The sequence below is a fragment of the Lampris incognitus genome, chromosome 15 (genome assembly GCF_029633865.1).
Source record: "Lampris incognitus isolate fLamInc1 chromosome 15, fLamInc1.hap2, whole genome shotgun sequence".
Classification (NCBI taxonomy): domain Eukaryota; kingdom Metazoa; phylum Chordata; class Actinopteri; order Lampriformes; family Lampridae; genus Lampris; species Lampris incognitus.
This window is the reverse complement of record NC_079225.1, coordinates 18,387,841-18,407,344: the sequence shown is the minus strand read 5'-3', so window position 1 is coordinate 18,407,344 and position 19,504 is coordinate 18,387,841. Positions and strand designations below refer to the sequence as shown.

The 19,504-nt window shown below is 40.9% G+C and overlaps 1 protein-coding gene across 1 annotated transcript in view; it reads left to right on the top strand.

The window, feature by feature from the left end:
* Nucleotides 1-19,504, top strand: part of adgb (androglobin) — an 89,990-nt gene that overhangs the window by 44,081 nt on the left and 26,405 nt on the right. The window contains exons 15-20 of the mRNA XM_056294151.1: nucleotides 767-899; nucleotides 1,527-1,665; nucleotides 11,139-11,253; nucleotides 14,873-15,040; nucleotides 15,235-15,373; nucleotides 16,173-16,307. Coding sequence (XP_056150126.1) covers nucleotides 767-899; nucleotides 1,527-1,665; nucleotides 11,139-11,253; nucleotides 14,873-15,040; nucleotides 15,235-15,373; nucleotides 16,173-16,307 — 829 coding nt within the window. The remainder of the gene's footprint in view (nucleotides 1-766; nucleotides 900-1,526; nucleotides 1,666-11,138; nucleotides 11,254-14,872; nucleotides 15,041-15,234; nucleotides 15,374-16,172; nucleotides 16,308-19,504) is intronic.

The window sequence follows — 19,504 nt, the reverse complement described above, 5'->3', positions numbered from 1 at the left end:
TGCTGCCACTTGCTATTGACCATGCCTGGAAACCCCAGTCTGTGTTTAATTTTCAAAGAAGCACTTTCTTTATATCCAATAGTGAAATTATAAGCACATGGAGCATCTGTGCCACATACATCATACACACACTTCCCTCTCTGGAGTCCTGCTCAAAGCCTGAGTGTAGTTGAGTAAGTGAGAATAAGTGTGAATGAGTGGGAGTGTGTGTGTGAGTGTGTGAATATGTGTGAATATGTGAAACGTAGAGAGACACTGAAGTGAGAGAAGGAGCTTGTGCGTGTATGTGTGTTTGTGTATGCATTGGTGTCTTTGCGTCTTGAATACAGAAGCGACGCTCATTTCTGCCTCTCATCGTAGACACGTTTGTATTCTGTCTTTCTCCCTTGTTTTCAATCTCTTTTTTGTTGTCCTATTTCCTATTCTCTCTCTCTCTCTCTCCCTCCCTGCAGATCCTTTCATTCATCATCCTGTCCTTTTCTTTTTGGCTGCTACCTCAAATGCTTCCACTCCCCTACCTGTTTCTGTGTAATCCCCTCTCTTATATCTTCCCTCTATGCTCTACCTCCATATCCCTTCATTTTCTCCGGACCCCCTTCTGTTAAGCCACCCCTCTATCTGTCTACCCATCACCCCTCCTTGTGGCTCACCACTCTTTCTTCCTCTAATATTTGTTCCCAAAGTGTTGTGTCTGTATGTGTGCACATGTATGTGGGTTTTGTGTGTGGTGTGTGTTTGGTGATATTTGTGTTTGTGTTTGCATAAGCATGTTATTTATGTGTTTCACCAGTGTCCAGTTGAGAGGGGCTCTCACTACCTTTATGTGGACAGCTTGCAGCCTTCCCGGATTCTCGTCAGCTTTTCTGCTCTGCTACACTGGGGAGAGACAATTGAGGGGGGTAAGAATTTATCTGGACACACACACACACGCAGGCACACAAATATACTTGCAGACATGCAATCGGTGTGATTGTGATGTACTCTGTCGCCATCTTACAATGCCGTGATTGCAACTATTCCCCCATCCTCTGTGAATAGTAAGTACACGTGGCCATTGTACCTCTAGTTAATGGTCATGGCAATTCGCATATGAAACCAATTGTTGGTTCGGTCGTTATGCAACTGTGGTGCTTATAAGGGTGGGGATACCTGCAGTCAGTTGAGACTGCAGAACTCACTCAGATAAAACGTTTCTCCCAATAAACGTTGTGTCAAAATGAACTGATTCAACTTTCTGTGATGTCCATACCTGGATTATTGAGCATGCATCAAGACATATCTACTGTATATCACAGTATAAGTAATATAGGGTGCTTGACTCAGGTCTACCAGAGCATATGAATCAGTCTCACAGTCTGTTATCCGCATCATTATTCAAATCATCAAAATCATCCTTATTTAGAATACAAATGTACCACCAGTACCACCACTGCAAAGAGCTAACACAACTGCATTCAACCTTTGTGATTTTTTACCTTTAGAGGTATGTGAGCTTACATCTTTTCTTTCCCTCCCCTTCTCTATAGAGAGGGAGAGCTCAGCAATGTGCAGGTCAGGGGTTCTCCTCGCTCAGCCACACTCCTGGAAGAGCCTGCAGTCTCAGCTGCCAGTCCTCTGCATCAAGACAACCTCCTCAAAGGCTGCCTTGCTCAGCTTACCTCCAGGGTAGGGCTCTCATGATGTCACAGTATTACAGTATTGTTGTTTAAAGCCATATATTAATTCTAGTAGCTGTTTTTAAATAGCATATCAAAGAAAGTTGAATCAGTTCATCTGGACGCAACATTTATATAGGCGTAACCATTAACTAGTTACAGAGGACATCGTTGGTTTCGGTCTGAACTGGGGGAGGGGGGGTGCTGTGGGGAGTACATCTGTCACCATCTTAACAATGCTGTGATTGCAAACATTCCCAAATTCTCTGTGAATAGTACACATGCCCATTGAAACTCAAGTTAATGGTCACAGCTATTTTCATATGAAACTGATCATTGGTTTTGGTCGTGATGCCACTGTGTTGTTTATAAGGGTGGGGAAACCTGCAGTCAGTTTAGACTGAAGAGTTCTCTTAGGTGATTATGAAACGTTTCTCTCAATAAAGGTTTTGTCCAGATAAACTGATTCAATTTTCTTTGATTCTCAAAGGTTTGCTCGAAGCTATATCTGTTATAGCTTGTATTGTTGGACTTCCTTTTGCATTTCTATACGATTCTCTCTTACCATGATTATACAAAACACTCGCAGCATCTAAATGTTCTCAGTTGGTTCTTACTGTGCATCATAAAACAAATTGTCATATTTTACAATGTACACAGTCAAAACACTAAGTGGATGGTACTCTTGTATTCACAGGGGGAATGGGTGGGTTACTGTGTTAAAAAGTACGTTTTATTTAGTACTGAAAGATGTTTAAGGCAAAATCATCCACTGTATGGCACATACAACAAGGGCTGAAAAACATATCATTTCAGAATCAACATTGCAATATGCACATGATGTGCAATAGTGATGTTGCAAAGGATGCAATGTAAGATGAATTGGGCCCATCAGGTTAACCCTCTTATTCCTCAATAGAAAATGAAATCTTACAAGGTCTGCCTTTTTATCACTACCCATGAAGAAAAATATTGTAGCGCATCTGACAAATATTATAAATTAGTCTGATTCAATTACTTATTGGACTGCTGCCTTATTTCCATCTCTAAAATCACCCTTGTCAATGCTAGAGTGATATATTCTTTGCAAATAGGGCTTTGTAGGGGAAAAGCTGCATATATTATATAACTTCTTTTTATTCTTTGATATTGCAATACATATCGCAAAAATAAAGAAAATATTGCAATGTTGATCCCCCCCACACACACTTTTCACCATGTACGGCAGTATGTCCTATTCATTTTTTACCATCTATCTTATCTCTACAACTATGCAAAGATCTTCTCTAAGAACCCAAGTAAGCTAAAAGCAAGCATTGGCTGCCTACATTCTTCCAATGCTTTGAGTAGCAGCAAAAAGCCTCTGTCCTCATCTCTATTAATGGATGCTACTTAGCCTAGAAGCAGAGGGCCTAGTTTCTGGGGTCAGGCAGAGGTACACGGAAGTGCAATTACAACAGAGCCATAATCACACACATACAGCAACACTCGACTTATCATTCCCCAAAGGCCCCATGGAATATACTCTCCAAAACATTTATCAATGTATGTATGTGTGTGTCGCAGAATGCTGGAGCCTGTCCCAGCAGTCACTGGGCAGCAGGCGGGCTCCAGCATCCCACGACCCTACCTAGGATAAGCGGCTTGGATAATGGATGTGTGTGTGTGTGTGTGTGTGTGTGTGTGTGTGTGTGTGTGTGTGTGTGTGTGTGTGTGTGTGTGTGTGTGTGTGTGTGTGTCTGTGTATGTGTGTGTCTGTGTGTGTCTGTGTGTGTGTGTGTGTGTGTGTGTGTGTGTGTGTGTGAAACATGCAATTCAACACTCTGTCTCTCTCGCTATCTTCCTGTCTGCAATTTTCTTCTCAGACACTCCCCTGCCTTCTTCAATACTCTCTAATTTTATTTTCCAACCACTTATTCGGTCCTTGTTTTAACAGTGTTACAAAAGAATGCACATATACATAGATAAATCATAGCAAATGATATCAAACAAACGAAGAAAGAAACATTATTGACCGAAAAGGTGTAGGCTGAAGCTTAAGCTTATTATGCCTACCCTTTTTGCTTCATACAAAAAACAAACAATACAAAACAGTCCCAAAATAAAAAATGAAATAATAAAATAATAAAACTTCATTTGTCATATGTTATGTTATATGTCAATTATCATGTCCATTATTTTCATACCTCTGTTATGTTATTTATTATGTTAATTTTGGGCTTTTTTTTTTAAATTCACGAAGTTTACTAAACATTTTTAATTCCCTGTCACAGTTATTCCATAAATTAACCCCGTTAACAGTTATTCTCTTTGATTTTATAATGTTTTGTAGACAGTCAGGAAGCAAGTTATTTTTTACTTTGTACATTATTTGTGCAGTTTTAAAGTCAACCAGACCACTGAATTTTAAAGCATGAGAGTTAATGAATATTGCATTGGTGGGTTCATAATAATCCATTTGATGTACAATTCTTATAGCGCTCTTCTGTAGTATGAAAATTGAATTTGTGTTGGTTTTATAGTATGTTTCCCCATACTTCCACACAGTAAGTAATGTATGGAAACTATAAGAGAACAATACAGTATAAAGCGTGAGTTCTGGTTCAAGATATATTTAGTTTTATATAATAATGCAATGGATTTAGACATTTTTGATTTATGTGCTGAGTTTATGGTCTATTATCACTCCCAAGAATTTGTTCTCATAAACTCTTCCAATTTCAACATCATTGATGATTACAATTACCAAACACAATGAATATAGAGTTATTGAAATTTAATAATGATTTTTTAATGTCAACCGATTTCTTGAAAGTTTTCATTTCACATTTGATTACTTTCAAAAGTTGTTTCATGTTTTTCCCAGAGTAAAATATATTGGTTATCAGCTGCAAATAATACAAACTTTAATAATTTGGACACCTTACAGATGTCAGTTTGGGTCCCAGTACAGAGCCTTGAGGCACCCCACAGGTAAACTTTCTGAGTTAAGACTCAGTGCTATTTATCTGTACATATTGATACCTATTCTTAAAACAACTCCTCAACCAGGAGTACGTTACCCCTCTATTCCCAAATTTTTCTAACTTCTTCATAAGAAAACCATGATCAATGGTATCAAAAGCCGTTTCTTAAGTCAATAAAAATCCCAACTGTATACTCTTTGTTGTCTATTGCTTTTGATATTTCCTCCACTAGTTCCATTACAGCCAGTGAAGTGGACCTGTTCCACCGAAATCCATACTGGTGATCACTTAGTAAACTTTATTTATCAATGAACTTTCAAGTTTTTTTTCAACAAATAATTTTTCTAATATTTTAGAGAACAGAGAAAGCAGAGAAACTGGTCTATAGTTGGAACATAAATGTTTATCCCCATTTTTATAGATAGGAATTACCTTGGCTGTTTTCATTTTGTTGGGAAAAATGCCTGTCTGGAAAGATTGATTACAAATACGTATGTGTGAGTGGTTTCACAATGCATTCAATTATATCCTTTATAAGTGTCATATCAAAAGAGTTCATGTCTATAGTCTTTTTATTTTTGTATTTATTTACTATTTCAATGATTTCATTTTAATGAACCCCACTAAGGAACATTTAATTTTTATTTTCAAGGCTCATATCTCCCCAACCATCCTTATAGCTTGTGGCATTGATCTCATTTGCTAGGGTTGGAACCACATTCACATAGTCATTTAATTCATCCTTAATATCTTTTATATTAAATATGATACCATTATTTTGTTCTTAATGAAATAACTTGGATAGTCTCCTTTCCCAGTTCCATTGTTTTGATTAAGCTATTGGGCACTCTCCATGTTCCTTGGTTATTATTTCTATTAACCTAGAGTAATTTCCTATAATGTTCTTTCTTTTGCGATCTCATCAAGCATATCAATTTGTTTTTATATGTCTCATACTTGATTTCTGTTTCTTGCATCCTGTACTTTAGAACAGTGGTCGAGCAGCTGTAGTAGCACTACACCAGCTGGTTTGCAAAATCTGGAGTTCATGTGAATGGCCGAAAGACTGGAGAACACAGGAATTTCTCACAATTTTCAAATCTGGATGCAGCAAAGACTGTGCAAACTATCGCACAATAAGCCTCATTAATCACGCAAATAAAATCATGCTGTCCATCTTGTTGGACAGAATGATAAACAAGATGGAATCAGAGATGTCAGATGAGTAAGCAGGTTACGGACAAGGAAGAGGGTGTGCAGAAATGCTGGAAACACTGCAAACACTAATTGAAAAGGTATCCAACACAGATAATAAGGCAATGCTGATTTTCATTGATTATTCAAAGGCATTTGATTCAGTAAGCCACGCACAGCTCTTTAACATCGTGTTGGAAATGGGTTTCCCTAGACACCTCATTGCGCTACTTCAAGGTCTATATATTGGCCAGACAGCAGTGGTGAGATGGAATGGTGAGAACACAGATGCTTTTCCAATACAGAAGGGTGTACGTCAAGGTTGCATTGTATCACCACACTTATTCACACTGTACACAGAACAAGTGATGCGTGAGGCAGATATAGATGAATATGGAGTGAGCATGGGGGGTTATAAGATAAGCAATCTTAGATTTGCAGATGACACGGTACTAGCAGCTGATGGACAGCAAGATCCAAACCAAATGTTGAGTCGAGTAAATGAGGTAGGGAAAAAGAGGTTGCTCAGTTTGAATGTGAAAAAGATGAAGTGCATGGAAGTGGGTGAATAAGATATTGCGATCTCAGTAGATGGACAAGATGTAGAACACCTAGAGAGCTTCAAATACTTGGGTTCAGTCAAGAAAAATGACGGCGATTGTACAGATGACATAAAAATCAGAATTACCCTAGCAAAGAAAGGAATGATGGAGATGGTACCAATATGGAAAGATAGGGGAATAAGAAAAGAAGTGAAAGTCAGTCTACTTAAAGCACTCGTCTGGCCAGTGTTGTCATACGGAGCTGAAAGTTGGACATCGAAGAAAGTGATGGTAAACAGAATTGAGGCTGCAGAGATGTGGCTTTATCGTAGGATGCTTCGAATAAGTTGGACAGAGAAACGAACGAATGCGAGCATCCTTAATGAATTAGGAACAAAAGAGGACTAATGGCACATATAATGAAAAGAAAGCTATCATTGCTTGGGCATACCTGTCATCCAGGTGGAAGTAAATTAATGAAGACAGCGACTTTGGGAACTACACCAGCAAAGTGCAAGAGAGGCCGACCAAAAAGGCAGTATCATGATGATATCAAAGAATGGCTTAGTCTGAAAATATCGGAGGCAACAAGATCAGCTCAGGACAAACAGAACTGGAGAAGACCTGTTTGGCAAGCATGTCATCCTGATGGTGCTGGCAACCCTCACTAATGAGGAAGACTTAAAGAAGAAGAAGTACTTTAGAAATTCCCCATAGAGTGTATTTTTCTTTTTATGTGCATTTTGTAGCCCTTTAGTGAGACATGTCTTGTCCACATACACTCACCGGCCACTTTATTAGGCACACCTGTCCAACTGCTCATTAACGCAAATTTCTAATTAGCCAATCACATGGCAGCAACTCAATGCATTTAGGCATGTAGACATGCTCAAGACGATCTGCTGCAGTTCAAACCGAGCATCAGAATGGGGAAGAAAGGTGATTTAAGTGACTTTGAACGTGGCATGGTTGTTGGTGCCAGACGGGCTGGTCTGAGTATTTCAGAAACTGCTGATCAGTGGGATTTTCACGCAGAACCATCTCTAGGGTTTACAGAGAATGGTCTGAAAAAGAGAAAATATCCAGTGAGCGGCAGTTCTATGGGCGAAAATGCCTTGTTGATGCCAGAGGTCAGAGGAGAATGGCCAGACTGGTTCGAGCTGATAGAAAGGCAACAGTAACTCAAATAACCACTCATTACAACCGAGGTATGCAGAAGAGCATCTCTGAACGCACAACACGTCGAACCTTGAGGCAGGTGGGCTACACCAGCAGAAGACCACACCGGGTTCCACTCCTGTCAGCTAAGAACAGGAAACTGAGGCTACAGTTCGCACAGGCTCACCAAAATTGGACAATAGGAGATTGGAAAAACGTTGCCTGGTCTGATGAGTCTCGATTTCTGCTGCGACATTCGGATGGTAGGGTCAGAATTTGGCGTCAACAACATGAAAGCATGGATCCATCCTGCCTTGTATCAACAGTTCAGGCTGGTGGTGGTGGTGTAATCGTGTGGGGGATATTTTCTTGGCACACTTTGGGCCCCTTAGTACCAATTGAGCATTGTGTCAACGCCACAGCCTACCTGAGTATTGTTGCTGACCATGTCCATCCCTTTATGACCACAGTGTTCCCATCTTCTGATGGCTACTTCCAGCAGGATAACGCGCCATGTCATAAATCTCGAATCATCTCAGACTGGTTTCTTGAACATGACAATGAGTTCCCTGTACTCAAATGGCCTCCACAGTCACCAGATCTCAATCCAATAGAGCACCTTTGGGATGTGGTGGACCGGGAGATTTGCATCAAGGATGTGCAGCCGACAAATCTGCAGCAACTGCATGATGCTATCATGTCAATATGGACCAAACTCTCTGAGGAATGTTTCCAGTACCTTGTTGAATCTATGCCACGAAGGATTAAGGTAGTTCTGAAGGCAAAAGGGGGTCCAACCCGGTACTAGCAAGGTGTACCTAATAAAGTGGCCAGTGAGTGTATTTTTGCTTCTCACTGCACTTTATTAATGGACAGTGTTTATCATATAGATGTTTTAATGTTGCTCTGTCAATGTAAGCTCTATCAGGATCGTCAGTACAAACCGCTTTCCAATTTTGTTTCATCAGGTCGATCTTAAAAGCTGCAATTTTCTTGGGTGTTCTGTGTTGAATCATCTAACAAATATTGGTAACAGTTTTGCTCTTATAAGATCCTTTGGGAAAATAGCAAAAACAGGTAGATGGACAATTAAATCGTTTATGAGTAATCCACTCACTATTTTCTTTTCCAATTACATTTGTAAATATGTTGTCAATTAATGGTGCACTCTCTTGTAATTCTACTTGGTCTTGAAATCATGGGATAGAGACGTACACTGTACATGGTGTTAATGAAACCTGTAGTCTTTGTATGTTCATTTAATTTTAACAGATCAGTATTAAATTCACCACATACAAAAACCACCTTATAGTCCATCTATCATATCCTTAAACTGATAAATGCATGTTCCTGGTGTTCTATATACACAGCTTATTAGTATATTTTTGGATTTTTCCATCTCAGATTCAATAGTTAAGCATTCCATGAACTGTTTTACATTTGAGAGTTGTATGCACATACAAGGCCACTCCTCCCTTTGTGTTGGATCTGCGAACCCGAAACATCTCATATCCCTTCAGTTCAACATCCACATCTTTATCATCACTTAACCATGTCTCCAATATTGCATTAACATTGACTCTCTGATGGAATTGACTCAAGTAATATTCGATTTTAAAGACGTTACTGGAGAGGCTTCTATTAAAGTGTATTAATGACAGTCCTTCCATTTCCATAATTTTAAATATGTCTCATTTAAGATCTTTAAATTCTTGCATATTATTTTTCTCTGTTTCTAGGTCTCTATACTGTTGCACTATTATTGTTTTTTTTTGTCTCTTCCTCTACTTGCCTTTTCCCTCTCTTCTCCTTAACCACTCATTGCTTTAACTCATTACTCTGTCCCACTCTGGCTTTGCTACTCATCTATCTAGTTTGGCTTTGATGGCTGTGCCCGGTTGATGCCAAATGGGGGACAGAGGATGTTGTGGCATGTCTTCTCCACTCCCTCTTCCAAAATCTGGAATCACCTGGCAACTTCGCTTCAATTCTCTTCATCAACTTCAGCTCTGTCTTCAATAAAATTCAATGCCACCAGTTGATCAAGAAAATCCACCACTTCGACATCTCTCCACTCCTCATCCACTGGGTACACAACTTCCTTAGCAACAGACCACAGGCTGTAAGAATAGGCACAGTAACATCATCAACCATCATCACCAACACTGGAGCCCTTCAGGGCTGTGTCCTCAGTCCCTTTTTCTACACTTTCTACACAAACTACTGCATTAGCCCTTCACTCATAACCACTGACTACAAATACTCTGATGATACTACCATACTGGGACTACGTAATGACAATAACTCCTTCACAGCCTATCAACACTACATTTTTCATTTCACACAAGGGTGTATGGACAACTACCTCCAAATGAATGTGGATAAGACAAAAGAACAGGTCATTAACACACCAAACACACCCGTCATGGGACCAAACCCCATCTCCATCCATGGCAAGACAGTAGAACAGGTTAGCACCTTCAAATATCTTGGACTCGCTTTAGACAGTAAACTCAGCTTTGATCAATACATCATTGATTAATACATCACTGATATCCATAAACCCAGCAGAGACTTCACGTCGTCCACAAGCTGAGAGCACTTTCTGTTGCCTCCCCACCTCCTGTTGTTTCTTTACAAAAGCATAATACAACCCATCCTGCTGTACTCTTCCCCCTGTTTCTATACCATGCTGACCATCTGCAACAAAAACATACCACATGCTGCCTCCAAGATCATCCACTCCCCTACACCCAACCTCTCAGACGTGAACGACAGAGCCATCACACACTTTGCACTCACAACAGTGAATGACACTGATTGGCCCCTCGATCCATATTTCACACTACTGCTGTCAGGCCGCATATACAGGAGTCTGAAATGGAGGAGAGCTCGCTTTGGCAGAAGTTTTGTCCCTTCTGCTATAGCAGCACTAAACAAACTGCCTCACTGACCTAGCATAGAGCCAGATTTATCTGTGGGTGGGGGTGGATGTTGAGTGTTTATGTATCTGTATGTATATCTGTACATTGCAGTGTGGTTATCTGTATGTTTCTGTGCATATACTGGCTGTGAAAACACATTTCCTGCAGGACGATAAAGACTATATCTATTTATCTATTATGTAAAGCTAATGAGACCAGTGAAGTGGTTCTGCTAGGGCATGCCAGGTCCTGTGAACTCAGCCTGGCACTAGGTGAGGAGTAGTAGACTGCACCGCTGGAGACTGTTTGACCTAGTTGATTCCCTTACCCAGATAAAGTGTGAGGAGCACAAAGGATTTTCTTAAAGAAGAATTAGCCTGTTTTTGTACGCATTTGTCAATGAACAAAAGCCATGACATTGTAAAGCAATGGATGAGGGGTGTTCTTGTACTCACTCCTGCGGTAATGCTGGCGAACAAGGATTTTTAAGCTTATTAATTGTTTATGCGTAGTTAGCTGCTCTTGAAAATAGTTTCGACTAAATTTCAAAGATATGAATTTAACGTGGAGGTGGAGAAGGAATTCTCATGAACCTCATCTATTGGTAGCAAATCGCTGTCATTTCATTTTAGTGTTTTATGCTGATATTGTATCCGTGTGTCTTTATTCAGAATGTCCATCAACTGCTTTCACCCCCAGGCGCCATGTACTGTGCATCCATGCACAAGCAGCCCTTGGCTACAACATCCACCTGTACAGCATGGAGCCCTTTATCTTTGGAGATGAAGAGACCATCATGCCACACCTTACCAAGGTGAGTGAGCAAGGATAAGGTCATCACAGTGGATATGCTGGCCTCGTTCAACCCTTCCATTTGTCGAAATGCACAGCATTCAGTCAAGATTCCAACAGAATGGGGCATCTGGGTGGTGTAGCAGTCTATTACGTTGCCTACCAACACGGAGATCGCCAGTTTGAATCCCCGTGTTACCTCTGGCTTGGTCAAGCATCCCTACATACACAATTGGCTGTGTCTGCGGGTGGGAAGCTGGATCTGGGTGTGTGTCCTGACCAGGAGGCACTGCACTAGCACCTCCCGGTCAGTCGGGGCTCCTGTTCGGGGGGGGGGGGACTGGGAGGAATAGCGTGATCCTCCCATGTGCTACGGCCCCCTGGTGAAACTCCTGACTGTCAGGTGAAAAGAAGCAGCAGGTGACTCCACATGTATCGGAGGAGGCATGTGGTAATCTGCGGCCCTCCCCGCAGATTACCTCCTCTGCCGTGCCTTCTGCCGTTTCTGCCTACCTCTTTCTGTAAATAAATGGAATGCAAGACTGTGATCTCAAACTCTGGAAGTGAAACGCAAGTGTGAAGGATGATGCTTCTTTTTATTTTTCTCACTCCATTTCCAGCTCACTTCCTCCATCACAAAAAAAAAAACTAACACAAGTCACAATATGCAAAAACAAACAAAGCTGGAAAAGGGGGAAGCACTGGATAGGAAATAGAGAGCGAAGAAACCAACATATGAATTGAATACTTGATTAATTGCGGCGGGAGAATGGTTTGTCAATAGCATCACAAAATAGAAAACATACACGTGCATACTTAAAGCCAGATGCCAATGCAGTAAAGAATTGTGCATTAAAAAAATGTTTTTTTCCAGCTCTCCAGATGATTCTGCATGTTAAATGCAGAATCATCTCACACTGAAATAATGGAATTATAATATGGAAGTGTAACAGGTTGTTTTATCGTTAGATGGACAGATGAACAGACATTGTCTTTCAAAAGCATCTATGAGGCCATTAATCATCTGCCATGATATGGGCCACCACAAAACAGCCATTGACACAATATGAAGCACAGAGTCCTTCCCAGGGAGATAGTGGGTTCTACCCGTCTTTTTCAACCAGTAAACCTCCGGTTGCTGTTTGACTGTAAGAAGACACAGGAATAGGTTATCAGGGGTGTCAAACTCAGTTTCACTAAGGGCCACACTGGGACATGATAATCACATCAAGGGCCAGACATATAGTTTATTGACATGCTTTTATTTAAGCGAAAAAATAAAATATCTTTGATATTGTTGCATGTCACATATTATGATGGAATATTAGGGCCATTGTGTGTGTATATATATATATATATATATATATATATATATATATATATATGGTAACACTTTAGTATGGGGAACATATTCTAAGTAACAAAAACTCAATTTAGAGTAATTTAACACTATTAACACTTGTACTTTTGTGTTTTGTTATGTAAGAACAGACCATATTCATTACGTGTTAGTAAGGGAGAATAACTCTTCTTGTGGTACTACCACCTTATAAAGTCCATACTAAGCCAAGCATATTGAGATGGTACTACTAATAAGCAATAATTCTGAGGTTATTGAGGGAAAACTCATAGTTAATGGCTTACTGGTTGTATAATAAGGCCACGCAGAATACGGCATTAATAAGTGCTTAATAAAGACCAATGAAGAGCCAATATGTTGCTAATTTGCATGCTAATACGCACCTAATTAATGGTATATATGTTCCCCATACTAAAGTGTTACCATATATATATATATATATATATATATATATATATATATATATATATATATATATATATATATAAAGGAGCTGGGGGAGGGGGGGTAATATTCCAAGAAAAAACTCAGAATATCTGAGATTAAAGTCGTAAATTTACGAGAAAAAAAACTTTTTTTTCTTTTTTTTTTACCTACATTGACTCTAATACACTGTTGTAACATATAGCCCTCTCACATACAGTTTGGTCCACATAAAGCCCTTAAAAATCAGCAAAAAATGCTCAGCCATCATAGCATTTAGTCAAGCAAAATACTGCATTCTGATTACATTTGTACAAGCAGGCCACCATACAGCCAACTCACTAAAATCTGTTTCACAGGCCTGAATACGAAAACTCAATGGCTGTGTGGAGCATTTAATAAAAAGTAAAAGTTAAATATCTTTGATCATGTAGTTCACATGTCCCATACAGCCTAGCCTTCTGGCATGCAGACGGCTGCACATAAAACCCTAGAAATTACAAATAAACATTGCAGTCAAGCAAACCTCACATGAAGCCTATTTCACAGATCTCATTATGATGCATCAACGTTGGCGTGCTGTTTAGCCACATAGATTGGCCTGTTTCCAGCCACCAGGCACCTGACAGCTTTTCTTTGACGCAAGTTCATCAGTTCTTGGCTTGAAGTCCTGAGCTGCAGCCACTTTCAGAATGGAGGCAAGATGTTTGTCTGTGAGGCGGGATCTGTGAGAGGATTTGTTGCTCTTCATCACAGAGAACATTTGCTCACACAAATAAGAATAAGTGTTTCCAAACATGCTCAGAACACAAAGGCATCTGTGTTGTGACATCTGTGGCATCTGTGGCATTGTGTTTGGGATGAATGGTGCAAACTCGCTTGCCCCAGCAGAGTCAAACCTGGCCTTCAGCATTGCACTGTAATTCTGTCAGTTCATATTGTAAGTGCTCTGGAGCACTGTTCACATCAACTGCAAATGGATTTGTAAAAAGCTCAAAACTGAATTGCTGAATCTCAAAGTCGGCAAATCTGCGCGCATCTCTCTCTTAGGAAGGCAGTGGTGAGCGCGTTGGCCACTGGCTGACAGGTTGGAAAGTGAACATAATTTCCCTGCTGCATTTGGTTTTCCCACAAACGCAGTTTTGTTTGAAAGACTTTCACTGCATCATGCATATACGTATATACGTGATCATATGTTTGCATCTCTGTAGATGGTACACCCGTCTGTTTGGTTCGGCGTGCACATCGCTGTGTAGACCACAGCTGTAACTAGGTGGGCCAAAATTTACTGAGAATGTAAATTGATATGTGAGCTGGATCAAAATTTGCTAGGGGCCAGATTTAGCCTGCGGGCCTTGAGTTTGAGACATGTGGGTTAGCTATCAATTAGCTAACTGCTTGCAACTGAGGCTACCCACTGGCAATTAACCACTTCTGTGCTGTCAGTCTGACACCTAACCACACCCCAACTTCACAACCAAGTACAGAAACTATGGGCTGGATTCACCTTAACCTAGGAAATGACAAGTTAAAACCAGCTTTTCATTATTATCTTAGCTAAGGCTGTAATGTTACTAGATAGGGGTTTAATTGAACCTGTTTTCTTTGTCATGATATTGGACTGTTGTTTTTCTGATAACAACAAAAAGTCAATTAAAATGGGCTGGAAAGTGTTGCCATGAAACATTTTCATTCCAGGTTCAAACCTGTGGTATGAGTGACAAGGCAAACTTCTGATTAACCATGTTGTGGACACACTGTCTTCTGTCTAATATGCTCTGTTTGCTTGGCACACACACAAAATAATAATAATAATAATTTTAAAAAAATCAGACAACTCTTTGCTTTTGTTGTCCAGGAAAGTTTGCATTTCAGTGAACAAGCATCGTCCATCCTGAGGGCCTTGGGTAGCGCTATAGTCTCCTTCAGCCAAGAACAGACGCAGCCAGCTGCCAGGAGGATCCTGGAAGAGATCTACTGTCCTCAAAACATCCACACGGCCTTGGAAAGATGGACCCATCACAGGGTAGCTTGCTAACATGCATTGTACAAAGACCTGGGCGCTTACAGTTTTGAATTAAGTATAACATATATAATATATGGATTAAAATATCTTATGCGCTGCTATGAAATCAAACATGAAAGTGCATTTGAAAACAGACACAATCACCCAGCTGTGTGTTTGTGTGTGTGTGTTTGTATGTGTTTGAGTGTATGTAGGTCTTGAAAAAGGCAGTGTGTCATATGCTGTCTGAGGCCCTGAGCAGAGAGCTGACCGCAGAGGAGCGGTTTGCTGTGCAGGCCCTCACTGCTGACCCCTTGCTCTTCAGCACCGACAGCAGAGAACACTCGTCGACTTGTAGGGCCCACTTCTCTTTTTGTGGTTGTGCTAAATCTAGTTTCAGGAGTGTATGCCCATCTAATGCTCCTTCTGATTACCCCGTCCATTTGCACACAATTGATGTCCCTCTTGTCTCGGATTCTGAAAACCCTCTTCAATCTGTCTGCTCCTCTTCATCTGTACTCCCACCAAATTATAGAATTTGATTAATTGGTGAAATCCAAAAGGGATGCAAGCTTCTGGTTAGTCAATCTGGCATGTAATAAAAGTAGCTGAAGAGTCTTTACTGAAGATCCCCTGTTCAGAATGAGAGATCCAATGAGAGATTGAAATAATTAGTAGTGGCCTGAAAGTAAATTAACATGGTTAAACTGTTATTGAGACAATGAGCCCATCACTTGCAGAACCAAAAAAATCAGAAAAAAACATCTTTCGTATGTTGAGTAGCATCATTTCTTTTTTTAATGACAATGAATGCATGTACACTCAGTCAGTATTTTCAAAAACCTTGCAGTGTGTGTGTGTGTGTGTGTGTGTGTGTGTGTGTGTGTGTGTGTGTGTGTGTGTGTGTGTGTGTGTGTGTGTGTGTGTGTGTGTGTTACTCTGTGTGGAGCATCAGATGGATTGGGTTTTGCTTAATAAACTGTGTCTGACTGAGTTAGTCTCGCATTAGTTTTGTAGAAAAGTGAAGCAAGTTCACTTTCAAAAGCTTTCTGTTGACTATCTTTGCGATGGTATTCACTGTATTGTCAAACATTGCAAGCCTCACTATATACTACCCCCATATAATATATCTCTGTCCTATCTGTGTGCTTAGCTGAGGTGATATCAGCACCTCCGGGAGACTGGGGAAACAGACAGCCAACAGATAAGGAGATCCAGGCAGTCATCACCCTCCAGGCTGGCTTCAAAGGACGCTTTGCACGATTGGTCCTAAATGCGTCAAAACCTGGTACACACACACACACACACACACACACACACACACACACACACACACACACACACACACACACACACACACACACACACACACACACACACACACAGAGCCTGCCCTTAGTGATGATGGCGGAGAGACTAAACAGTCATAAGTCTGGTTATACGTCACTAGAGTCGATGCTGACAATGCTCGTTGCCACAGGTGTAGCAAGTCTTTTGCATTTAAGGGCGGAAACACGTGCAATCTTTAGAAACATCTCGCAAAAGTGCATCAAATACAGGTGGAGAAATGCACAGTTTTCGACTGCCTAGCTCATAGTTCATCTCTCGTTGCCTCATCCACCTCAGGTATGTTATGTATGCTAGCAGCCTGGAGCCCACAAGGAGTTAACTATATTATACAAACAAGGGTTAGTGTTTAAAAGTAACGCTCTGCCCAGACATGAGAAAATAAAGCAACGTTAATTCTGTTCTTAATTTGTTTTGTTTTTTCTCTTTAAAAACAAAAACAAAAACAAAAAGAACCAATAAGAGTACCGGTAAAGTACCGGATCGATAAGCAGTATCGGTAAGAGTAATAGTATCATTAAATCTTAACGATACCCATCCCTAATTCCAGTTCATCCCAAAGGCGTTGGATGGGGTTGAGATCAGTGCTCTGTGCAGACCAGTCAAATTCTTACACACCAACTGTGGCAAACCATGTCTTTATGGCCTTCGCTTTGTGCACAGGGGCATTGTCATGCTGAAACAGCGAAGGGCCTTCCACAAACTGTTGCCACAAAGTTGGACACACACAGTTCTCTAGAATGTCATTGTATGCTGTAGCATTGAGATTTCTCTTCACTGGAACTAAAGGCCTTAGCCCAAACCGTGAAAAACAGCCCCGGATCGATATTCCTTCTCCACCAAACTTTATAGTTGGCACTTGGCCCTCAGACAGATAGCGTCCTCCTGGCATCCCCCAAACAGACTCATCCATCTATCTGCCAGATAGTGCCAGATAGTGAAGCGTGATTAATCAATCTATGGAAACCCATTTCATGACGCTCCAGACGAACTTTCCCTGTGCTGACGTTGCTTCCATAGGGAGTCTGGAACTCGGTAGTGAGTGTTGCAACCAAGGACAAATTATTTTTTTATGTGCTCGGCCCTTCATCATTTACCCGCCCGTTCTGTGAGCTTGTGCGGCCTACCACTTCACAACTGAGCTGTTGTTGCTCTGAGACATTTCCTCTTCACAATAACGGACTTGCAGTCCACTGCAACAGACATAGCAGGGCAGAAATTTGGCCAAGTGACTTGCTGGAAAGGTGGCGTCCTGTGCATGGAGACTGTATGGCTGTGCACTTTATTCGATGCACCTGTTGACAATGGATGTGGCTGAAATACCCAAATCCACTTATTAGTATTCACATACCGTGTAGTGGCCATGTAGTGTTTGTTTCTATGGTTGGGAGCAAGGGGGGTGAGTATGCACAACTTTGTTGTCGCTGCTTATTTTTGTGGTTAATTGGAAATCAGTGAGGCATTTGGTAATTTTCTTTGAGTTTGGAAAATGTAATGATGATGTTGCACCTTGCAGTTAGCATGGCCTAACCATGATAAACATCTCTGATGACATGTAGAATGTAGACCAGTTCCACAGGCACACACACACACACACACACACACACACACACACGCACGCACGCACGCACGCACGCACGCACGCACACACACACACACACACACACACACACACACACACACACACACACACACACACACACACACACACACACACACACACACACACACACTGCACCTTCTGCTTCTTTCGTTCGCGTTGTGAGTTAGCCCCATGACATTTGTTTAGCCTCTGGTAAGTTGGAGGAATACTTATTGATGAGACTGCCATTCTTCCTAATGCACCATGACAGGTGAGGGGGCGGCCAGAGACATGAGAACACACAGATGCTCGGCACACACACAACACACACACACACACACAAACACTCCAACGTCCCACCATCAATATCATATACTCTGAATTGCAGCAACAATTGAAAGAGAAAGTCAAGTCAATTTTTATTTGTACAGCCCAATATCACACAAATTTGCTTCAAGGGGATTTACAGCACCACAACATTCTGTCCTTAAACCCTTGCATCAGCTGAGGAACAGCTCCCTAAAAAAAACCTTTAACAGGGAGAAAAAAATAGGAAGCAACCTCAGGGAGAGCAACAGAGGAGGGATCTCTCTCCCAAGACGGACAACGCGCAATGGATGTTGTGTTTACACAATTTACACAATACAACACCGAAAGAGGATAACAGAATTATAATGGAATTATAAAATATAGGAATGGGGCCCTGTGATGGTCTGGCATCCTGTCCAGGGTGTCTCCCCACCTGCCGCCCAGTGACTGCTGGGATAGGCTCCAGCATCCCCGCGACCCTGAGTAGGATAAGCGGTTTGGATGATGGATGGATGGGTCTTGTCTCCATTTCAATGAGAGTTTTTCCAAAATGAATTCCACACACTATTTACAGCACATTTCTGTATCTGAATGGAAAATTAAGCAACCATACACTGCTTTAATTTGCCCAAAGATTTCTAGTAGTGTTTTTTTTCCCATTTTATTGTGTGCTTTTGTGTTTCACCATTGTGAAATGAACATTTGAACATTGTGAAATGAACGTTTCAGAAATGGTGGTGGTGAGAAACATGGACCGACAATCTGAATTCATTGGCAGGGCCTGGGTCTGGCTGTGGTGTGTCCATGCTGACAGAACACATGACACTAGGCCTACCATATGGGCGCACAACTCACATATTCAAATTCATACACATTGTGTTGGGTAAAAGGTCATATTAATCTTATTTTCTATGGTTCTATCACACCAAAGACCCTCCATCTGTTTTTTTTCCATTATTATCATTTACATTGTCATGGTAATGCTCCTCTTTTGCTAATGTGACAAGGTTTTTACATATGAAACTATGTGTGCAGGCATACACAAGTGCAAGTACAAGCACACATACACACACAGCTGTCAAAGACTACTTTCAGATGTAACACATTCACTTGTCGCTACACAGAATAACAATAACAACATAGCAGCCATCACGTCGAAAAGTGCTGCACGCCGAGCCACACTAAGAAAGCCATTAGAAGAAAAAAAGAAGGGAAACAGTCCTGTGTTATTTTAGCTGACAATATCA